Below are 23255 nucleotides of genomic sequence, written 5' to 3'. Positions count from 1 at the left end.
TCCACGGGAGTTCACAATAAAGCCCAGAAATTTTCCTGAAGATACCCCAAAAGTGCACTTCTGAGGATTTAGCTTCATGTTATACTTTCTGAGCACGCCGAAGCACTCTTCGAGGTCATTAACATGGTTCTTGTTGAGTTGAGACTTTACAAGCATGTCATCAACATAAACCTCCATGTTGTTCCCTATTTTCTCTGAAAACATCATGTTTACGAGCTGCTGGTATGTGGCTCCAGCATTCTTGAGCCCGAATGGCATGACATTATAACAATATAGCCCTTTATCCATGATGAAGCTCGTATGTTCTTGGTCGGGGGCGTGCATGGGAATCTAGTTATATCCAGAATAGGCATCCATGAACGACATCAGGCCATGCCCCGCCGTGGCATCCACGAGCTGGTCAATCCTTGGTAACGGAAAACAGTCTTTTGGCCAAGCTTTGTTGAGATCTGAGTAGTCAATACAGGTTCTCCACGTCCCATTGGGCTTTGGGACCAACACCGGATTGGCTACCCAGTCAGGGTAAAAAGCGTCCCTAATGAAATGGTTTGCCTTTAACCTGTCAACCTCCTCCTTCAGTGCTTTCTTTCTGTTTTCGTCCAGCTGTCTTTGCTTTTGTTGCTTTGGGGGAAAGCTTTTGTCTATGTTTAGAGCGTGGCTTGCTACATTCGGGCTTATTCCTACCATGTCTGAGTGCGACCACGCGAAGACATCCTGGTTTTTCTTCAGGAAGCAAATTAATTGCTATTTTGCCTCATCTTGGAGGTGTTTTTCGACCTTCACTTTCTTCGAGGTATCAGTTTCTTCGAGCTGAATTTCTTCAAGCTCCTCTAAAGGTTCGAGGTCAACCTTCTCCTCAATCCTTGGATCGATCTCTTTGTCAACCTCTAAGACCATTCTGTCTTTGTTTTGTATGATGACGAGTGCTTGAGCGTTTGTTTGTTTCTTTCCTCTCATGGAGATGCTATAACATTCCCTCCCTGCCAATTGGTCTCCTTTCAACGTCCCGACTCCGCTAGGGGTCGGGAACTTAAGGGCCAGATGCCTTACTGATGAAACTGCCCCCAGCCCGACCAGGGTGGGTCTCCCGAGCAGCACATTGTAGGCAGATGGTAAGTCTACTACCACGAACTCCATTATCTTGGTCACCGAGACTGGGTAGTCTCCCAAGGTTATGGGGAGCTCAATGGATCCCATACAGGCAGTTCCTTCTCCTGAAAAGCCGTACAAAGTAGTTACACATGCTTTCAGGTCGCGAAGGGAGAGTCCCATCTTCTCGAGGGTTGCTTTATAGAGGATGTTGACTGAGCTCCCATTATCTATGAGAACTCAGTGGACCCTTTTATTGGCCAACTGAAGAGTAATGACCAGCGGATCATGATGAGGGAACTGAATATGAGGGCGTCTTCCTCGGTGAATGTTATTGGCTGTGTTTCAATCCTCTGGCTTTTTGGTGCCCTAGGTTCGGGTTCATAAGGAGATCCGTCCCCTGTCTTCAACTCGTTAACATACCTCTTTTAGGCATTCCTGCCCCCTCCTGCGAGGTGAGGCCCTCCCGAGATGGTTATTACATCCTCTCCATCAATCGGCGGGGGCCTGTCCTCTTCCCGAGCTCGGGAGTTATTGTTCTGTGTGGTCGGAGGCGCGACTACTCTCTGGCTCGCAGCCGCCTGACCAGTACTCTGGTTCTTGACATAATGCTGGAAGTAACCTCTCAAGATCAACCCTTCGATCTCATCCTTCAGTTGTCGACATTCATCGGTCGTATGTCCGGTGTCTCTGTGGAACCGACAATATTTACTGGAATCCCTCTTGGATTTTTGATTTCTCATCGGGTCAGGGCGCCTAAAGGGGACCTGGTTCTCATTAGCCAGGTATATGTTCTCCCGAGACTCATTGAGCTCGGTGTATACCTTATACACGGAGAAATACCTCTCCCCTTTATTTTTCTTTCCTCCCTCAGCTTCAGGGTTACTTCCTTCGTTCTTTTTTCTCTTGGAGGGGTTCTCCGAGGCAGGCTTTGGTGCCGCCGGGTCCGCCGAGGTTGAGGCAGAGTTAATGTTTATCGTTGTAGTTTTGGACTGGGAGGTCACCTTGAGCGTCGACCTCGCTTCCTCTACATTGACAAACCTCTGCACTCGTCTGTTAATCTCGGTTATCGACCTTACCGGTTTCCCTTGCATGTCGTCCCAAAGGGCACTTCCCGGTAATACGCCAGCTCGGATAGCCATGAGGTGTCCACTGTCATCCACATCCCGAGCTCGGGCTACTTCCAGATTAAATCTTGTTAAGTAACTCTTCAATGTTTCGCCCGGTTGCTGCCGGATGTTAGTTAAGGTGGACGCTTCTGGTCTGACCCCTACCATTGCTCTGAACTGCTTCTTAAAGTCTTTAGACAAATGCTCCCATGAGGTTATTGAGTGTCTCTTATACTTTTCGAACCAACTTTTGGCAGGTCCTGCCAATGATGTTGGAAACAACATGCACCTGAGCTCGTAACCCACGTTACTGGCTCTCATGATCGTGTTGAACGTGCTCAGATGACTACACGGGTCGGTCTTTCCTTCAAACATAGGGACGTGAGGAATCCGAAACCCTTGAGGAAATTGAGTGTCAGAAATATGGGGAGCAAACGGCTCGAGCTCCTCATCAGAGTCCTCATATCGACCATTTCCTCGTTCACTCTTTAAAAGCCTAAAGGCTCTTTCGAGCTGATCGATTCTTTCTTGGACTGGGTCAGTAGGAGGTGCTGTCTGGAATTGACTGTCATTGATAGTGATTCCAGGCTCGCGTCTTCGCAGGGGATCTCTACGCTTATTCAAGCGATCCCTCAGGTCTAGATTTGTTTGATCTCCATTCCCCCGACTCTGATTCAGATGATTTCGTAGGTCAGGACGATTCTTGCAACTTCCAGTATTCTTACGACCTCGGTTGTGTTTACTGACAGACCTGGTCTCTCCGGACTCATCACTGGTGAAACTCATTGTTCGGTTATTTCGCGATGGATTCTTTCCACGTCGCCTCGTCTCTGCAGTGCGAGACTGAGACGTCTGACTTCTCTCAGATGGAGCGCCTCTCCGCTCCTGGAAAGTCTCCCTGTTTCCTTGTCTTTCCCCCGCACGCCCTTGATCCTGATCTCGAACAGGTTGAGCGTTTCTGTGTGGGGGCGAAGGATATCTTATGGGTGACGGAGGGAACCGTATAGGCGACGATGGCTGCCACCCCTGTCGCGGCCTAGAGGGTCCAGAATTTGCTCGAGATGGGTCAGTTGCATTCGGTGCGCTCCCAGGTACCTGAGTCCGAGCCTCTGCAGGGGTTCGGTTATTCTCAGCTCCTGTAGGCACTTCCACAGGCGGGTTAGGCGGGACCCGAGCTCGGGTATTCCTCTGGGGCCTAGGTGGAGCGGATGGCTCTACTGGTGCCGGAGGTTGAGTCGGCCTCCTTGTGGCAGCATCCTTTCGCAGATGCCCGCGGGGCCTTCTGGGAGGAACATGTACGTCCCTTGGAGGAGGGACTTGGTTTTCGCGTGGAGGCGGGGGCTGAGCCACCTGCGCCTCTGCGGCTATCCTTGTCAACTCCTCATTCCGTTTGTTGGCTTCTGCCAACAGCTGCTTCAGTTGTCGGTTTTCAAGTTCCACAATATGAACGTACCACTTAGGATTGTAGTACATATCCTCATCTCTTGGTGGAGGAGGTGGTCCCCGGGAATCAGAGGACCCACTTCTCTCTTCAACATCCGGGTTCTCCATTGGTTGTTTTCCAAGATGACTTGGGTAATTTTCTTCAAGGGTGTTCTGATTGTTTGTGGCCATGATTTTCTCAGGGATGAATGCTTAAGGCTCTCAATGAAAGCACCAAATTGTTGACGCCGTTTTTCGTCAAACAGTGAAAGAAGAGCACATGAACAATAACTGATAATGGCCAATTGAAATAAAACAATACAGACACACGATTTTTACGTGGTTCAGCAGTTAAATCTGCCTAGTCCACGAGTCTTTGTTATTAAACTCAAGATTATCTCTGGGAATTCTTCAAGAATGAATTCTCCAGAGTTTTCTCTCAAAGATCATAATTTCGGTCCTTTACAATGGTGCATGGCCTCTCTATTTATAGAGAAGGCTGCAGAATACTATCCCACATATTTTGGGTAGTTACTCTTTTTGTATAAATAAAATAAATGGCTTTAAATGCCTATAATCAGATATAAAAGGAAACGTCCCCTGAAGATCAGGAGACGTATAACTGACCAAATAATATCACACGATTCTAGGGGATTTACAATAATAAATGAGGATTACATCTCGTATTTATAACACTTGCAGATATTCAAGGTGGTTATCGCGTATCTCTAAGGCTTTAGCTTCCCAGGTTTCCCGTCATCTATCGAGCTAGAAACATCTCCCGAAGCCACATGGCTTTCTAGATCGTACGTGCATCGAGCTCGGGACCCCTGATCCGAGATCATCCCCGGAGCTATCTTTCGAGATCATGAATACTTCGAGGTCACCATACTCGAGGTCGTCTATGTGTCCTGTAGGCTCGACATTCAATCCTGGAGCATGTTTCCGACCTTATGAGTCCACTTATTTGCGAATCCAACTTTCGAAGTCATATTTAACATAGCTCGAAATTTAGGTGTAACACATTTTGAAAGGTATATGAAGATTTTAAAAGGTTATGTTAGAAATAGAAGCAGGCCTGAAGGTTGCATTGTTGAGTCTTATATCGTTGAAGAAGCAATGGAGTTTTGTTCAGATTACTTGTCAGGTGTTTCAAGTGTTGGGGCATATCCATCTCGAATTGAGATTGAAATTAGTAAAGGTGGAAGAGGTGGTGTAGTTTCAGAAATAAATCAAGTTAATCGAGAAAAGCTAAGAGAAAAAGTCAGCTCGAAGTATCTACTTCAGAAGATAGCCGCATTAATAGGCTGGAAGAGCAACTTCGATATTCTGATGAGAGGAACCGTCGAACTGAGGAGAAATTAAATCAATTGATGGAGCAATTTAGATCGACACATAGCAATATTGGTGAGTCATCGCATGCATCTAGTTCTTGTGTGGGAAGAGCAGCCTCTAATGTATCACCACCACCACTAGCACCATATGTTGAACAAGAGGTTGTTCCACCAGTACTAGCACCACCACCACCACCACTAGCACCACATGTTCAACAAGTGCTTGTTCCACCAATACTAGCACCACCACCACCACATGTTCAACCAATGATTACTCCACCAGAACCACAAGTTCCACCAACTATGCATGAGGTATTCTTATTACCATAATCAACTTAGCAAATGTTAATGCTTAATAATTTCACTATTGTACTATATTAATTATTTCTTTCTAACGCAGCATAGTAAATGCAAGCTTGCTATCAAAATGAGAGACAACATAGTTGCATCGGGATACATCCTTAAGACTGATAGTTCAGATATCCATGGAAAAAAGATGCCTAAAGAAGTTGCTCGTGTAGTCGTTGAGGTAGCCCACGATGAGATGGCTAGGCTACAATTTCCTAATTTGAATGCAGGGATCACTTTGGTAGGTCAAGCAGTTGGGGTACCAGTAGCATGGCATAAACATCTTATTATCGACGAAAGTGAGCAGGGACAGGTAATGTCTATAAGTTTTTATCGCCTAACTTCTTTTATTTTTAAATTTATTTTATTTTAACTTTTCCTTGGGTCATAAGCAGAAGAGAAAGCAAGAAGATATTGAGGCAATGATACCTTCCACTCAAGATCCACAGCCCCCAAAGCTTCCGCGTGTAGAGCCATTGACACAGGAGGTAGTGTCAATCTCTCACAATGATTCGGCATCTATGTCAAGCAATTTGACCTCTTTATTGAAGTTTGTATCACCATGGGATAATGACTACCACAAGAAGATTAATATCCCATCGTATGTTTTTGGATACAACACGTTTGCTATGCTTTTCAAGGATGATGTGACACAATTTTGCAACATGGACAAGATTGGGCAAACTCCAATGATATTGTATTTGAGGTATATATTCATGTCTTTTATAATTCAAAGTTTGAATTATATGCATGTCTTTTATAATTAAATATGATTAATTTCTAGGTTGTTGGATGATATACTACATACCAATGGGTTGGATCATTTGTACGCATTTCAGCATCCAGGCGAAGTTAGTGTAGGTCATGAGAATAAGCGTGCCCAAGCACTTAAAGACCGATTCATTCAAATGGGCGAGAAGCAGTTCCTTATTTGTCCCTGGAATAACAAGTAAGTTTATATTGAGTTTTGAAATGTTAAGTTCATATAGTCATCTTCTAAATATTTGATTGTTTGTTTTCTAGTGAACATTGGATGTTATTGCTATTTCAACCTCACTCACATTCAGTGGCGTTCTTGGATCCCATTAACCTTCCATTACGCATTGAGATTAAAAATATAGTTAGGCTGTAAGTTTATATAAGTTTCATTCCTTAAAGTATATTATCTTTTTAATAGTACTTGTTTGCTAATTAAATTTTTTTTATTACTTGTTTGCTAATTAATTTTTTTTTATTATGTATAGTGCTTTCACGCTATATGATACAGAAAAAGGAAAAAGAGTTGTAAGTCTAAAGTATTATAGTCCAAAAGTAAGTAACATTCAACTTTATAAAACATAAGATTTAAATTATAAGTATACTAACAAGTATATGTAATATATTTTTACATTTGTCTATGTTAACAGTGCCGACAACAACCAAAAACCACAGAGTGCGGTATCTACTGCATGAAGTATGCTAGGGATCTCATTTCACAACGAAGAACCAGAGCATATCTATCAAATAATGTAATAATTAAATGTGTTTACCTTTTAACTTTAATAAAGTTATATTTTAATTTCATATATATTTGACATGTAACTTATAATTTAAATTATTTGCTGTTCAATTCAGATTTACCATATACTGACGCAGAACTTAATCAAGTTCAAGAAGAGTGGGCAAAATATATTCTACTGCAACTCGCTAAATGATGGCATGCTTGCTTAGTACCTATGTGAGGGGATTTAATCATTTTTTGAACTTTTTATTTCTTTTATTAGAAATTGTTAGAACTAATCAAATACAGAATCAATCTAACAAATTATATGTAGTTAATTTAGCTTTTTGAGGTGTATATTGCGCTAAATATTCATTTTATGACAAACTTTTTTGGAACTATGTATTTCTTTTACTTAGAAAGTGTTATAACTAATCAAATGTAAAGTTAATGTTACTAATGTTAATTTAATTTAATCTTTGATGTGTATTCTTTTACTGCAATTGCTACGTTGATTTTGAAACCAGGGGGCATTGACAACATATTTGCAATGTCCTCTGGTGTGGAAACTTTGCGATAGTTAAAAATTGTCACCATAGACAATCAATCCCAACACATAATAACTGTCGGTGTTTCCAGCAACGGCAACACCTATTAACTGTCGGCGTAGCCAGCAACGGCGACACCTAATAACTGTCGGCGTAGCTACCCTATGCCGGCATAGGCAAATACGACAGTTATTCGACTGTCGTCGTTGCTCAATATCAACAGTTAAAAACTGTCGGGAAATCCCATTTTTGTAGTAGTGGCTATTCATTTTTCTCTTCTTTCATATGTGTTTTTCATTCATTCAGTAAAGTCTTATATGGTATCAGCGCTTCACTGCCATGGCAACCAATGACCACTCCCGTTCGTCTTCTCCCTCCACTGGTGTCCAACCTCCCGTAGCTCCAGTTGCTCCGCCTGCAGCTCCGATTCCGGCAGTCGATCCTGTTGGCCTTCCCAACAACCATCTCCTTCCGCTCCAACTCCGATTAGATCGATCCAATTACTCTTACTGGCGAGCCTTGGTTCTTGCTGCGGTACGTGCTTATAACCTTGATGGTTACATTCTTGGAACTCTTCCACCCCCTCCGACTAATCTTGCAGGTAATGAAGTCAATCCCGCTCATCTTCAGTGGCTTCGATTTGATCAATTCCTCATGCATTGGCTCATGAATTATGTTATGGAAGCCATGCTTGGTCATATCATCAATTTTCACACCTCCGCAGAAATTTGGTCGGTTCTTGCTCGAATATTTGTTACAAATTCCAAAGCTCGGGTTCTTCAAGTAAAAGGTTTACTTCAATCCACCAAGAAAGGCTCATCCTCCATTGATGACTACATCTTGAAGATGAAAGGATATGCTGATGCTCTCTCTGCAGCTGGTGAACCAATTTCCGATGATAGCCTTTGTCTTTATATCCTTGGTGGACTTGGATCAGAGTATGAAGCCACTATTTTCAATCTAACTAATCGCACTGAGCCTTTGAACGTTCAAGATCTCCATTTCAGCCTGCACAATCAGGAAATGAGACTTCAACAACAAACTAGTGCCAATTTTGATATGGTGCAAGCTAATCTTGCCAGTTTTTCCTTTCGTGGTAACAACAAGTCGGCTTATAGAGGTGGCCGAACCTCTGGTCGGAGTAATCGTGGTTCGTTTTACAATCGTCCTGGTCGTGGAAACAGGTCAGTATGTCAACTTTGTGGACGCGTTGGTCACACTTCCCAGAAGTGCTATCACAGATTCGACATTCATTTCAGTGGTCCTCCATCATCAACTGATTCTTCGTCTAGCTCTGCAACTGAAAGTGCTCACGCCTATGTGACTGAATCACATATTCCTGATGATACTTCTGGATCATGGTACTTGGATACGGGTGCTACGAATCACATCACCACAAATATTCAGAATTTGTCCTCCAAAGTTGATTACAAAGGCAAATCCAAAGTCATAGTTGGTAATGGTACTTCTATGCCCATCTTACATATAGGTTCTAATTCTTTTACTGCATCACATTTATCAAAAGCTTTAGAATTACGTGACATCTTACATGTTCCTAATGCCACTAAAAATTTACTCAGCATTTCTCAATTTACCAAAGATAACAACATTGTTCTTGAATTTGATTCTGTTTGTTGTCTTATCAAGGACAAGAAAATGAGCCGAGTACTTCTTCGGGGCACTCTCACTGATGGTCTACACAAACTCAACATTAGACCACCAACATCACCAGATTCTTCAATCACAGTTCAATAGCAACCATCAAAAATCACTCCTTCTGCTCATGCCTTTAATTGTACCACTTTAAGCAATCATGTTTTTTACAGGTCCCAAGTTGCTAAAATTTGGCACTGCCGCCTTGGTCATCCCTCCCAACCAATCTTACAAAAAGTTCTTTCCATTGTAAAGCCAAATGCAAAATGTAGCAATGTTGAATTCTGTGAAGCTTGTCAAATTGGCAAACTTCATCAGTTTAGTTTTAAACCTTCTTTGAATAAAACTTCAGCACCTTTTGAATTGATATATTCAGATGTATGGGGTCCTTCATTCTATCACTCAATAGATGGTTATTGATTTTATGTTAGCTTTGTCGATGACTATACAAAGTATACTTGGATATTTCCCATGCAAACAAAATCTGAGGTTCCATCCATTTTCAAAAGATTTAATGCCTATGTTGAACGTCTGTTTCAAAAACAAATCAAAAGTATTCAAACAGACTTAGGAGCTGAATATAAACCTCTCTATAATCTCTTTGCTGAACTTGGCATAATGAGACGTCATTCGTGTCCACACACTCACCAACAACAAGGTAGAATGGAACAAAAACATCGTCATGTAGTTGATATAGGTCTTACACTTCTTGCACAAGTTGATATGCCCCTTAAATTCTGGTGGGAGGCATTTGTCTCAGCCACCTTTCTCATTAACAGACTCCCTACTCCTACACTTAAACTACTCTCTCCTTACCATAAACTTTTCAATCAAATCCCATATTATAATCTACTCAAGACATTTGGTTGTTCATGTTTTCCTCTCTTAAGGCCTTATCAACATCACAAAGTCTCTTTCAGATCTTCCAAATGCATATTCCTTGGATATAGCATTCATCACAAAGGCTATAGGTGTATGCATCCTTCTGGCCGTATATATATAGCTCGGAGTGTCACTTTCAATGAAACAGAGTTCCCTTACTCAACTCTATTCTTGGACAACTCAACCTCTTCCTCTACTTCAACTCGTATAATCAACACTGCCGATTATCAAATACCATCTTCATTACCTCCTACTTCATTCACATCTATCCCCACAGTATCGTCATCCCCAAGTCTAGGTTCCATGTCTTCTTCTTCCCATACTTCTTCCTCACAATTCAGTGCTCCCTCTTCCTCTCATATACCTACTCCAAGTGAGTCTCCTGCACTCATTCCCATATCTGATATTCCAATAAGCCTACCTATTCCACCTACACCTCAAAACAACCATCCCATGGTCACATGATCAAAAGTTGGCATATTCAAACCTAAAGCATTTTTAACTACTGCATTAACTGAATTAGAACCTATTTCATTTAAAAGTGCTATTACTAACCCCTGTTGGAAGCAAGCAATGCAGCAAGAGTTTCAGGCATTACAACAGAATCAAACTTGGACGTTGGTTCCATTCACACAAGACTTGCCTCTTGTCAGCAATAGATGGATTTTCAGAGTTAAATACAATGCCGATGGAAGTGTAGATCGATATAAGGCACGTCTTGTTGCTCGGGGTTTCCAACAAACTGCTGGATTGGATTATTTTGAAACTTACAGTCCTGTGATTAAGCCTTGCACTATCAGAATAATTTTTACTCTTGCTATTATGTTTGGATGGGATGTTCAACAAATCGATATCAATAACGCTTTCTTAAATAGAGATTTACAAGAGACTGTATATATGCACCAGCCGCAGGGATTTGAGGATACTCGGTTTCCTAACCATGTTTGCAAACTAAATAAGGCAATCTATGGCCTTAAGCAAGCACCTCGAGCTTGGTTCGATAAACTCAAGAGTTCATTGTTGAGGTATGGCTTCACCAATTCCAAATCAGATACAAGTTTATTTTTCACTAAAAAACAAGGCAAGTTAATCATGATATTAGTCTACGTGGATGATATTTTAGTCACTGGAGAAGATCCTGCTAGCATTCACAAAGTCATCACTGATTTGCATTTGGAATTTTCCTTAAAGACTCTTGGTTCTGTAAATTACTTTCTTGGTTTTGAAGTGTTCGCAACTCCACAGGGCTGTATTTAAATCAAAGAAAGTATATCCATGATCTTTTGCATAAGACTAATATGGCTGATTCTAAACCCCAATTAACACCTATGTGTCCTAGCACGAAACTCTCTTCACTTTCAGGAATACCGCTGGAGGATCCTAAGATTTACAGGAGCATCATTGGGGCATTGCAGTATCTAACCATGACAAGGCCAGACATAGCTTTTGCTGTCAACAGACTTAGTCAATTCCTGAAGGCTCCTACAACTCAACATTGGATAGCTTGTAAGAGGGTTCTTCGATACCTTGTTGGCACACCGAACCTTGGCCTTTGCTTCACTCCAACTTCCCATCTAACTATTGAAGCATTTACAGATGCAGATTGGGCAGGGTGCATCGATGACCGTAAGTCCACTTCTGGCTATTGTGTTTTCTTTGGTGGCAATCTCGTTAGTTGGTCTTCAAAAAAGCAGAATGTAGTTGCTAGATTTAGTACTGAATCCGAATACAAGTCATTGGCGTTAGCTACAGCAGAGATCATCTGGATTCAATCTCTCCTCACGGAACTTGATATACACCTTCTACAGTGTCCAATTCTGTGGTGTGATAATATGGGAGCTGGTTCTCTTGCCTCTAATCCAATCTTTCATGCCCGAACTAAACACATCGAAATAGACATTCATTTTGTTCGTGACCGTGTCCTGTCCAAACAACTTGATGTTCGCTACGTGGAGTCTTCTCATCAGATAGCTGATATTCTTACTAAACTGCTTCCTATATCTCAGTTTGTTGACCTTAGTAGCAAGTTGCCACTACAGAGCCCACCGTGCAACTTGAGGGGGATATTAGAGATCAAGCTTCTGTTACAGCTGTTACTTAACAGCTCATTTACTCTCTTCGAAGTTTAGTTAAATAACCAATTCGGTTCTTGTAATAACTCATTCAGTTACTCTGTTTTGTGTCATAGTCTTTGTTGTAACTGTTTTGTAACAGCTTAGCTAACTCATCTTCATCAATATATATAGCTAAATAATCTCAACATTTATGGTTGAGCTATTCATTTTTCTCTTCTTTCATATGTGTTTTTCATTCATTCAGTAAAGTCTTATACATCCTGCAAATTTTCAAAAAATTCTGAATAGTTTACAGTTACGAAAACAAGGTTCAAACAGTTGAATTTTACACATGCATACAAAAAATAGACACGCGTGCAACAACCTTGTTTTCGGCACCGTAAACTATTCGGATTTTTTTGAAAATTTGCAGGATATCTTAAATGACAACAATGCACACTGTCATAAAAAGAAATTGGGAAAAAAAAGTAAGTAGCGAGACAGTGGCTGCACCGAAGTGGTACCCTTTATATATATCACGCACGTTTAACATTATTGTAGTCGGCTTCTTTTTGTTCATTTCGCAAGTGTTCTCTTTAGAATTTTATAGAGTATTAAAGAGCTCATTCAGTTGATTAACATATATAAGCATGAATTATTTTTATTTTTATTTTATTTATAAAATTACTGACAATGCTACAAAGAATACATCAGAAATTTATGAAAATGATATTTTTTTATAGTAATTTGACTTACTTTTGATAATTTTTTTGCAAAATAACATCTGTCTAAAATTTGATTAGTTGTCTAAATTTTTCGACCAAATGTCTAATATTTTCGACTGGTTGTTTGAATTTTTCGATCACATATCTAAATTTTCGACTAGCTGTCTAAATTATGAGATATTATTTTGTAAAAATATTATTAAAAATAGGCCAAAGTACAAAATAACTTTAAAAAATATGCAATTTTGCCAAAGTACCATAATACATTGACAATGAAAATACAAATCCAAGCAACTCATAATATTACATCAATTATATAACATAACCGTACTCTTGGATATGTGAATGTTGCATGCTCATGATATTTGAGAGCAACCTGAATAATGAATTATGAATATATAGTTAAGAAATCAAATTTTCAACTTTCAGTGTTTGAAGTTTAAGATTTTTAAGATGGGTGAATCTAAATGGACTCTTTCTTGATTTTCAAATTGTTACCTATTTTGGACATTTTATTAATGCTCTTTACTATTGCTAGCTATATTTAATTTATTTATCATTTCATAGATTTTTTTGGCAAAGTATCTATTATTATTCTTTTAGGGGTGTGCTATATATTCAATATAATTTACATACTTTGAAAAACTATTGGGAGATTCTACTGAAATTTCTACTTAAATTAAAGAAACAAAATTGTAGATTAAGTAAACAAAATTTCTCAGTGTATAGATGAGAGATCCATTACAAGAAGACACTTGGGGAACGACAAAATTTCTTCCTCACAAAAATTTTCTTACCCAAAATTGAAACTCGAAACAAAGTTTTAAATTATTAGGCTGAAAATAGGATATTTAACGTGTTTTAATTATTAGATGCAAAGGCTTGGAAGTAGATAAAGTCTTTTATGTTATGATTAGCGAAATTCAAAGAAAACTTGTTTTCTTATAGTGACACCACAATATTAACCTACACATAATGGTAGTTCTTGACCTTTAAATAATCGTTCTTATTTAATATGAATGTTGTGATTGTAGAGGTTAATGAGTTTATTAGGATTAGTGATGTCATTCGAGATTGTTCAAGGTGCTATGTCCAAAATAATCTAAGATTTGCTTAATTAATGGTCCTTTGTTTTGGAAGAATATTTAACAATTAATTCTAAGGTGATTCAATATACATACATTTTTTTCTATCATTTCTAAACCAACCCCTCATAATTTTTAAACTTCTTTTTACACACCTAAACAATTTTAGTATATCAAAAAATAAATTTCACCTCTATGAATAATTATTGTTTTAAAAAAAATTAAAATAACATTGGAACCTTAAAAAATAATAAATTTTTAAGAATAAAAATTCTAATCACAATTTTTTTAATTTATTTTTTAACTCAAAATATGAAAAAATATATATAAATATAATTAATTAAAAATTGAAAAAAAATCTTATTAGAATCAAAATCAATTTTTAAATTATAATATTTTAAAAAAAATTGTTCTCAAAATTGATAAACTAAATATTTTTCTTTTTGGCTTTTACTAAATCATTTTAGCACAAAATTTTTACTTTTTATTTCTTAATAGTTAATTATGAATGTCGATTTACCAAAATAATGTACATCTCTTCAATGTACTAGACGATTTGGTTGAACTAAAATTACAAACATGTTTGCATTGAAGAAAAAATATGCTAAAATAAAATTTAATGTAAAACAACAAACAGGGTTCATACTAGTCAATTAACGCCGCAATATCATATTCCTAAGAGAAAATTAAGTGGTACTATGACAAATGAAGAAAATCAATTTGATGAAAAACTCTTTAAAAAGTCATTTTGGTATAAAGTACTCATAATCGAGTCCATTTCCCTATCAAACGAGCAGCACCAGTCAAACAATACACAACCAAAAACATTGCTAAACTCATTCTTCATGTTGCCGTGTTAAAACTATCTATCCAAGACAAAATCACAAAGCAACCTGGAATATGCCACGGCGCATAACACTAGCAGCACTACTATGCCAACATCCAACAAAACTCAAGACGCTGCAGAATTCGATTCAAAGTATAGCCAGCCAAGGCACACATGACATTTAGCAACTTGAACAGGCCAAGATTCCAATCTGAATAAAATGTACCCACATCCACATGCTTGAAAAGAGCTCAAGAATGCCAATGAGATGGCCTAGATCTATCTTATCAGGGTCACTCATAAAATAAAGATGTTTTGGGTCATTTTCACATTGGATTAGTTCAAGCTAAAGTTGCAGACAATATACACATGTATTTAAAACAATGCAAAAACAATCACATCTTATCTCCCAGTTGTCTAGCATTTCATTACTGATTAATAATCAAACAAAGAAACATCAGCTGGGACAATAAAACGACAAAGGCATGTGATTAATAATATCATGTTAAAAATAAACAGATAAAGTTTAGTTCAGTCCATATTGTCCTTGCAATACCTAATTGTAGCCTCAAACAACCTTAGTACTTAATAATAGATAGCCCACAAAAACAATGATCACATAACCATGTATAGTCCTGACAATCCACAAAAATTTCCCTTCACATCCAAGAGTTCAGTCAATTCAGTTCTGCAACTTCCAGCATATGGAGTATGGACTATGCAAAGAGAAACAGAGCTCACATAGAGCATGTAATCTAAAGTAATCATAGAAACATATCAATCTAATAAATAGCCTACACATAAAATGTCTAAATTTAGGTCAAATATTCTTCACCCTGCTTTTCGAATCTAATCAAGCAAGAATGCAGGCAATTGTCTTTGCATTATGGTTATGCATGCTATACACCATATTATATTCATGTACTCTATACTGCTAAAACATAGTCCATTAGAATCCTATAATATCTCCCAATTGACACCATACCTTGCAACATAAAAAAAGGCAGATATGGTAAAGGTAAGCTACAAATGAACACCAAAAAACTATTTTACATCAACTTCCTTCTCAACCATGTCATCTAACCACCCATATCTTTTTCCCATATGATTCTTTTGTACCAACAATCTACCCAACATCAATATCATATCTTACGTTCACACATCTGTCACTACATTCTGAACCTAATTCCTCAAAATTGCAAACTTTCTCCTAAGCTATACCATACTATCGTTCTAATTTTTGTATGCTACATCAGGCATGCCCTAATCAAAATCTTTAGGAAAAACTTGCAAGTAAATAAAAGCATAAACTCTAGCAATAATTGTCTTATTATAGAAAACAAAAAATTACAACTATAACAATGTAGGGGTGTTTGAAATTTACTTTCATATGACTAAGGTGATAAAGACACAAAAAATGAAAACCAAAAGCCAGCCTAAAGCTTCATAATTAAGAAAAGCCATCTCTGCTAAGATGAGAGGCAAAAGCACTAGGGAAATACATATATAGAATAACAAAAGATACACACAGATTTCTATAGTAGCCAAGACTAGCATGCACAACAAAAAACCACAGATTTCACAACACAAACTGTGAGAGACCCTTCCTTCAAATAAACAGAAAACCAAGTGACACAAACTTTAGTTGCTAAAACAAAATCACTTCATAAACAACACAATAATATTGATTGTAAATTATTGATTTGCGCAGGTGTTAGTCAAAAGTTGAGACATTTTTTTTTCTTGGGTTAGAGGCAAATAGCCGACAATAAGGCTGCTGTTCAAACAGCAGGAGGGAAAACTAGCAACAGTACAACATTATTACAAGACAGCAAGAAAACATTGAATTGTTAATTTTGACCGAATTAAATTAAAAAAAGAATCGATAATATCCAGAATCGATCCAGTAAAAGACAACTCATCCACATAAAGTCTTAGTGGCCAAAAAAATCAGCCCTTATCATATGCCGAATGGAAAATTTAACAACAATTCCAAATACAACAAGTATCATCAGTCAACATCGAAAATCCAACAACTACAAAGAAGAGCATAAAGATCTCTGCAAGAGGCCATAGATATATATACAGGTGAAGCATACCAGATGCAATTGAGTCCCACTGACGACACCAACAAAGTAAATCTACCTGATGGTGACAAACTTGTTGGTACCATGCCTCGCCCAATAAGCCCTCAAATCAATTGGATTGGCAAAATTATAACCTTCTGCTGCAAGTTTCTCCAATACCTTCTTGAAAGCACCTTGGCTCATTTTTCTTCCAGCTATCCTAGCACCACGCCTTTTAGTGCTCATTGGCAAAGGATACACAGACACATTTGTTGTACAACAAGCAGATTGCCAGCCACCGCAACCCCATCGATAACACTGTTGTGGAGTTCCAGTGCAGGAGCAAACTGGAATTGGGATTCCAGAAATGTCCATATCAATGCCATTGATGACAACATCCATACTCTTCTTTGCAGGCTTAACACGAACAAGAGCAGAGTTGTTATTTTCCTTTGGTTTCCTTGGCTTCTTCACTTTTGGGGCTTTAGGGGCACCCCCACCACCCTGTCTTTTCTTTGAGGGGCCACTTTCCTTATTAACAACAGGCTCTTCAATTCTACCCACCACCCTCTCATCCCTTGGTGCAGCCTCAGGTGGCTGCAACATCTGCAACGAGTGAGCTCCAGATGTTTCCGGAAGAACACCATAGTTGGTATTTGGAGGCAACATGTTCAAAAACTTGTCTCTCTGATTCACCCAACTGTCCCTTACATAGTTCATTGGGACAGGAGCATCGGATACAACACAATCCCTGGGATGATTGGTATGAAAGGTGCCATTGGAGCTGACCATAACGGTTGTAGGATCACGTCCAGGTAGAAATGCTTTGGTATCACGCTGCTCTGCCATGCTTGACATGAGCTGCAGGCCAAGATGGCCTTTGAAAGATGGTTCATAGTAACCCCAGTTACGCATGTTCAACGCATCATCATCCATTAGAGCTAGAAATACAGCAGACAATGAAAAGTTGTACATGTCAGGTTTTGAATTGACTATTTAATAAAATTATTTGAATAATACAAATGAAAATGGTGCATTGTACAATGTAACCCCCCTTCAAGACCGTGAAAAGGCCAACCAAAAACATCAATAACAAGAAACAAATCAAGGACCAAACTACACAGTCTAACACAAATAGAGCAACCCAAACGGATCTAGCTTGGCCCCGGAGAAAATGAAAGCAAAAATTGAAACTTTTTCAAAATTAGTACTTCTCAGATTCGAAATTATATTAAAAATTTATTAAATCCCAAATATAAATCAAACTCGATTTGAGGAGACTAGAAATGGAAACTCTCCCAATCCCCAAACAACGGAGTGGAAACTACAGCAAACATTTCCCACATTTTCACTGCAAATCAATTGAAGCTAAACCCAGATCTACATTTCCATGAACCAGTAATTGAGCATATTAGGGCTCCAAAATCCAATATTCGATCTGAGAATCTCAAATCTCAGATCTGAGACAAAACAAGAGAAACAAAGAGAAATAAAACAAATTTAAACTTGAATCTCAGCTTATAAATAGAAATATGGAAATGCAAATGACAGGTTTAGCAGTACAAGGACCCATATATTCAAAACTAAAGAAAGAGAAAGAGAAAGAGGAAGATGGATAGATAGAGAGAGAGAAAGAAAGAGAGATAGAGAAAGATGAGACAGAGAGAGAGAGAGAGAGGGATGAGAGAGAAAACTTACTTGGGTGGGTGTAAACGGCTCTTTAGGGTTTTGCCCTTCTGGAGAGAGAGGAGAGAGAAACCTGAGAGAGAAAGAGAGAAGAGAGAGGAGAGAGAGGGAGAGAAAGGGAGAGGAGAGAGGAGAGAGAAAGCCCTACAATTGTGAGAGAGAAAAAGAAAGAGAGAGCTACAAATGGGTATCTATCAAAAATGTTGTTGTCACTTTAAAATAAGAAAAAAAATTGGAGAGAGATAAATGCTTCAAGCCAAAATATATATATAATATACCATGTCTTAACAAATTCTCAATTCTTCTTATTTTTTTTCTTTTTTTTTAATTTCCTTTTTCTTTTTTCTTTTTTATTGTCTTCACTATTGTGGTTATACCCTTTATTCTATTCTTTTGTTTTTATTATATTTGTAGACAATAGTCTTTTATTTTTATTTGCTTATCCAAAACAATCTCTCTCCCATTATTTTTGTTTCACCTATTCAAACTTCTATGGATTGGTCTTTATATATGCTAATATAGTAATATGATATGATATGCAAAGGTTAAAATAAGAAATATGGTATTCAAACTTAAAAGTTAGTAGTTACCCTTTCTCCTTCTTTCTTTCTTTTTTTTTCCTTTTTCTTTTTTAAATTCTTACATGTTTTGAAAAGTAATTATACAGTATAATATTGAGAATACATACATAAGAAGTGAGACTCAAAATCAAAATTAAGATATGAAATTATATGGCTATAATTCTCTAATTTTTATACTATTCAATGTTATTTATTATCTTTCAAATTAAATGATGATATTACAAGAGAAAAGTATAAAGAAAGTGCATAGCAACTTTATTTATAAGAAAACAAAAGTGCATAGCAACTTTCAAGTTTTAGGAAAGTATATAATTTACAAATGAAGTTATTAATGCACATTATGCCTAGATTCATTCTTTGCACAAACAAATTTATCAAGGAGACAATAATGCTAAGAACATAGTTCATATGTATATTAAGGAAGAACATTGCAGATTAAGATCAAACTTAAGGCATTGTGCAGTCACCAAGAGTATTTTTTCTGGTAAGCTATGTTGGATTGAGAATTTATATTGTAAATAGAATTAAGAATCATTGACATGTTTTATACTATAATGTATACATCATTGATTTTAATATGTAATGAATTTAATTAAAAATATAGAAGAATATATGAGTTGACCATTTGTCGACAACAAAGTATGAGAAAACAAATTGAAAACAAAGTTGTATTTTTTTTTCTTATCATTGAAATACATGTAGATGGAAATTGGATGAGATGAAAATATTCTTAGTTTTTCAACAGGATTAAGTTATCTCATACTATTGGGATTAATTAAATTATTGGATTAATTTTTTAATTATCATTTCTAATTTTATAATAAAATTACATGATAATATTATTCTATCCTACTTTCCAACAATAGCTTAAAAATGAAAAAAAAAATCAGAAATAAACAAAAACTTTGTCAAGGTATGATAAATTATGTTACTAATAAAATGTTGAAACCCTAGAATGTTTAATGAAAATATTATACCTTAAACAAAATTGGTGGGTCAATATGTTATTCACAAATGTTACATACTTTATTTTTTTAATATAACTTTAATTAAAAAAATTATTTTCTATTTTTTTTTTTTTCCTAGACTATATATCTATGGCATAAGTTTAAACTTTGTTTGTTTAAAAAATATTACCAAAGACCAATATTTTTATTAATAAGAATCATAAATTTACAAGAGGTCAAAATATATGGAGAAATTTATTCAACCAAAAATATATTTATTATTGTTCATGGATTATTATGCATGTTCTTTAGGTAAATGAAAATCTTGTATTTTTAGAAAACGATTGTCCTCCTCGATGTAATACATTTTGTTTATTGATTATTTTTAATGAAGTTATTATTGCAGAAAAAAATATATTTATTATTTATTAAAGTGCATGTTCGATTAAAAGTTTAAACTTTATTCTATTAAAGTTGTTTAGTCACCATTGATTTATAACTAACCACGAATGTTTTGAAAGATTCATGAAAAATCAACAAATTGTCTTATTGAGGAAAAAAATCATTAAATGTTTTAATAGCAAACTAGAGGGTTAAAAGAATTCTTTAAATTTATATATTTAATGTTAATGACTAGCTATATTTAGTTATATATATTATAAGAAGACTAATATCTATACGTTGATTACTTAATCAAGATTTTTTCTTAAGTTGGATAATATTGTGTGCGAGATATATAAAAAGCAAGGAAGAGCATTAACTATTAATAGAAGTCAGAATAATAATAAATCAGTTTTACTTCAAAATTAATTTCACGAATGCATAATAAATTAGTAATGGAGCCACTTTGGAGACTAGGGGCATTAGCCCCTGGTGTTGTTTGGTATGGTGCAATCTTTTTCATGGGAATGATAATCTTTAATATTCTCGTGTTGAGATTTTTCTTTTCTTAAGCCCGGAAAATTATTACTATGGAAATTAGATTACTCCGTGAGAATGTAATCTTACACCCTTTCAAAAATGTGGATTCTAATATTCTCATCAATCATAAGAAAGTGGATTCTACGTATTAGTAATTTTGAATTCACTTTTCTAAATATTGTATAAAATTCTTATGTTTAACCAAATAATGTAAGATTCATATCTTGTACTTACAGATCACAATTATCCTCCTTCTCTCGATGTAATACATTTCGTTTATTGATCATTTTTAATAAAGTTATCATTTCCGCAAAAAATATATATTCATTATTTATTAAAGTACATGTTTAGTTAGAAGTTTGAACTTTATTCTATTAAAGCCATTTAGATAATATTGATTTATAACTAACCATAAATGTTTTGATAGAAACATGAAAAATCAACAAATTGCCTTAGTGAGGAAAAAAATTATTAAATTTATCAATAGTAGAATAGAAGGTTTTTAGAATTATTTAAATATATAAATTTAATGTTAATGACTAGCTATATTTAGTTTTATATATTATAAGAAGATTAATATATATATGTTGATTAAGTAGTTAATATTTTTTCTTAAGTTGGATAATATTTTGTGCGAGATATATAAAAAGAGCATTAACTATTAATAGAAGTTAGAATAATAATAAGGACAAATAACATATTTTTTCCCTCAACTATGACCCTTGTAGAGTTTTGCCCCCATAACTTTTTTGTGTGTCTAAAATCCCCGAATTATAGAAAATATTACAAATGTGTCCCTTCTGTTGCATTTCGATCATTTTTTGAAACAGCTTGCTGATATAGCACTAATTTGGCACAATTCGAGAGTCCAGGCTGAAATTACATGCATAAATAATGGTCTAATGATAAATTTTAGGGGTATGTATATGCATTTTTAGAACTAATATTTGTACGTTTAGGACTAATAAACTCAATTTGGCTAGCTTCAGTTGGTTAAATGGACTCTTGTACTGCAACTATGCATGTAGCTTATAATCACATTATCAAACTGTTAAAAAAAAATGAATAGAATGCAGTAGAAGGGGCACATTTTCAATGGTTTCTATAGTTCGAGGGGTATTTTTGTCATGCAAAAAAAATCGGGGGCTAAACTCTACAAGGGTCATAGTTTTTTTTTTTTTTTTGGGGGGGGAATATTATTTGTCCAAATAATAAATCAGTTTTACTCCAATTTTTTTTCCATGAATGCATAATAACTTAGTAATGGAGCCACTCAGGAGACTAGGGGCATTAGCCCCTAGTGTTGTTTGGCTTGGAACTCTTTTGAATCAAAAAGCTAATTCTCCCTTTGCCTAGACAGGGCAAAACTTCCTGAACCTGTAGATCTATTTCTTACCTTTTCGCTTGAGCCGCCCAACCGGCGAATAACTAAAAACTATTGGCTCACCTCACTCCCTCTACTGGAGCGAAAACACTTGCCTATAGTCGTAGTATAAGTGTTCTTCTTTTTTTAGATATGGCATTACGTATTTTTCTATCTGTCTACAACCTAACATAAATATATCTGTATTAACCGATCAAGAGAGGCACCCAACTAAGAAAATATCTAGGTATTTTCCTTTGTTACATAAATTGCAATTGCATATAGGGTAGTTCTAGTCAAAGGACGGGGTAAGCTTGACCGGCTTAGTAATTGGTGGCCCTTCCTTGACTTAGTGGCTTCTATAATCCTAAGTCTAGTACTCGCAGGGTAAGTTATTAAGTAAGGTCGGTTTTCGAGTCCAAGCCCCTAACTTATGTTGGTTGGGTGCTTGAGCGCATCTTTCTCATATTGATCAAGGCTTTCCTTGAGTTTTCAATAAGGGGTGTGTTAGCACTCCTGCAAGAAAACGGCCTAGCTAATGCGCGCCCTATCATTTTCTTTGCTTGTTCTGCAATACGAGCCTCATACAGAGTCGCGCCCCTTTAATATGATGAGAAGAAGAGGGACCACCATCTTTTCCGCCAATCCTTATTTACAACTCTTTTTTGGGGTGCATAGCTTAGTTGGTAGAGAATTGGGCTTTTAACCTAATGGTCGCAGGTTCAAGTCCTGCTATACCCAAACCTACCTTACACTATACTATTATTAAGGATGCGTAGAAGCGTTCAAAGAGCACTCTTTGGCCTTTAGACTCGCTTTAGCGACTTTGCCCTTTAAGTGACGAGGGGGTGAGGTAAGGAGTAGTATAAGAGTGGCTCGATCATCAATAGGCCTCTCCTTATTCATTCTATAGGGCTCGTGCCTTCCTTCGTTCCTCTTACTTGACTCACGATCCACTATAAGGAAAGTGGCTTGATATTGGTTCAAATCCAATTCGTGAAATAACTCTAGAAAGTAGAGTTAAAGATAGCATAGCCTTTGATTAGGAGGACAAGAATAAGAAGAAAGTTTCCATGATCCTTAAGAGACTTTCTATCCCATCAAACATACGGAAATTCCTCGTGTCTCGCTGTCGA

The 23255-nt window shown here is 36.8% G+C and overlaps 2 protein-coding genes and 1 non-coding gene across 4 annotated transcripts; 2 read left to right on the top strand and 1 right to left on the bottom strand.

Moving 5' to 3' along the window:
• The first annotated feature begins 5426 nt into the window (after window positions 1–5426).
• On the top strand, window positions 5427–7012 carry LOC133825728 (uncharacterized). The gene is made up of 6 exons (XM_062258633.1): window positions 5427–5601; window positions 5698–6008; window positions 6087–6251; window positions 6547–6613; window positions 6709–6810; window positions 6917–7012. Exons 2-6 carry the CDS (start codon window positions 5725–5727, stop codon window positions 7010–7012), a joined length of 714 nt encoding a protein of 237 aa, XP_062114617.1. The 5' UTR covers window positions 5427–5601; window positions 5698–5724.
• A 9464-nt stretch (window positions 7013–16476) lies between these two features.
• Window positions 16477–18528, bottom strand: LOC133824348 (protein BASIC PENTACYSTEINE2-like). Of its 2 annotated transcripts, XM_062257230.1 has the most exons (2): window positions 18320–18528; window positions 16477–17562 (listed from the first exon to the last, which is right to left on the bottom strand). In XM_062257230.1, exon 2 carries the CDS (start codon window positions 17555–17557, stop codon window positions 16697–16699), a length of 861 nt encoding a protein of 286 aa, XP_062113214.1. In that variant the 5' UTR covers window positions 17558–17562; window positions 18320–18528; the 3' UTR covers window positions 16477–16696. The 2 variants fall into 2 exon arrangements, with proteins under 2 accessions (XP_062113214.1, XP_062113213.1); XM_062257229.1 differs by lacking the exon at window positions 18320–18528 and having other exon boundaries at window positions 16477–18268.
• Window positions 18529–22787: 4259 nt separating this feature from the next.
• Window positions 22788–22860, top strand: TRNAK-UUU (transfer RNA lysine (anticodon UUU)). Its single transcript has one exon. It is a non-coding gene; the product is annotated as a tRNA-Lys (tRNA).
• Window positions 22861–23255: the final 395 nt, after the last annotated feature.

Source organism: Humulus lupulus, chromosome 3 (assembly GCF_963169125.1).
Source record: "Humulus lupulus chromosome 3, drHumLupu1.1, whole genome shotgun sequence".
Classification (NCBI taxonomy): Eukaryota; Viridiplantae; Streptophyta; class Magnoliopsida; order Rosales; family Cannabaceae; genus Humulus; species Humulus lupulus.
This window is presented reverse-complemented; position numbering and strand designations above follow the sequence as displayed.

Coding starts and splice junctions, on each gene's coding strand:
- LOC133825728 (XM_062258633.1), top strand. CDS start 5,725: ATGATACCTTCCACTCAAGATCCACAGCCCCCAAAGCTTCCGCGTGTA. Junction 6,252..6,546: donor ATTTGTCCCTGGAATAACAA/GTAAGTTTATAT, acceptor TATTATGTATAG/TGCTTTCACGCTATATGATA. Junction 6,614..6,708: donor TAAAGTATTATAGTCCAAAA/GTAAGTAACATT, acceptor CTATGTTAACAG/TGCCGACAACAACCAAAAAC.
- LOC133824348 (XM_062257229.1), bottom strand. CDS start 17,596: ATGTACAACTTTTCATTGTCTGCTGTATTTCTAGCTCTAATGGATGAT.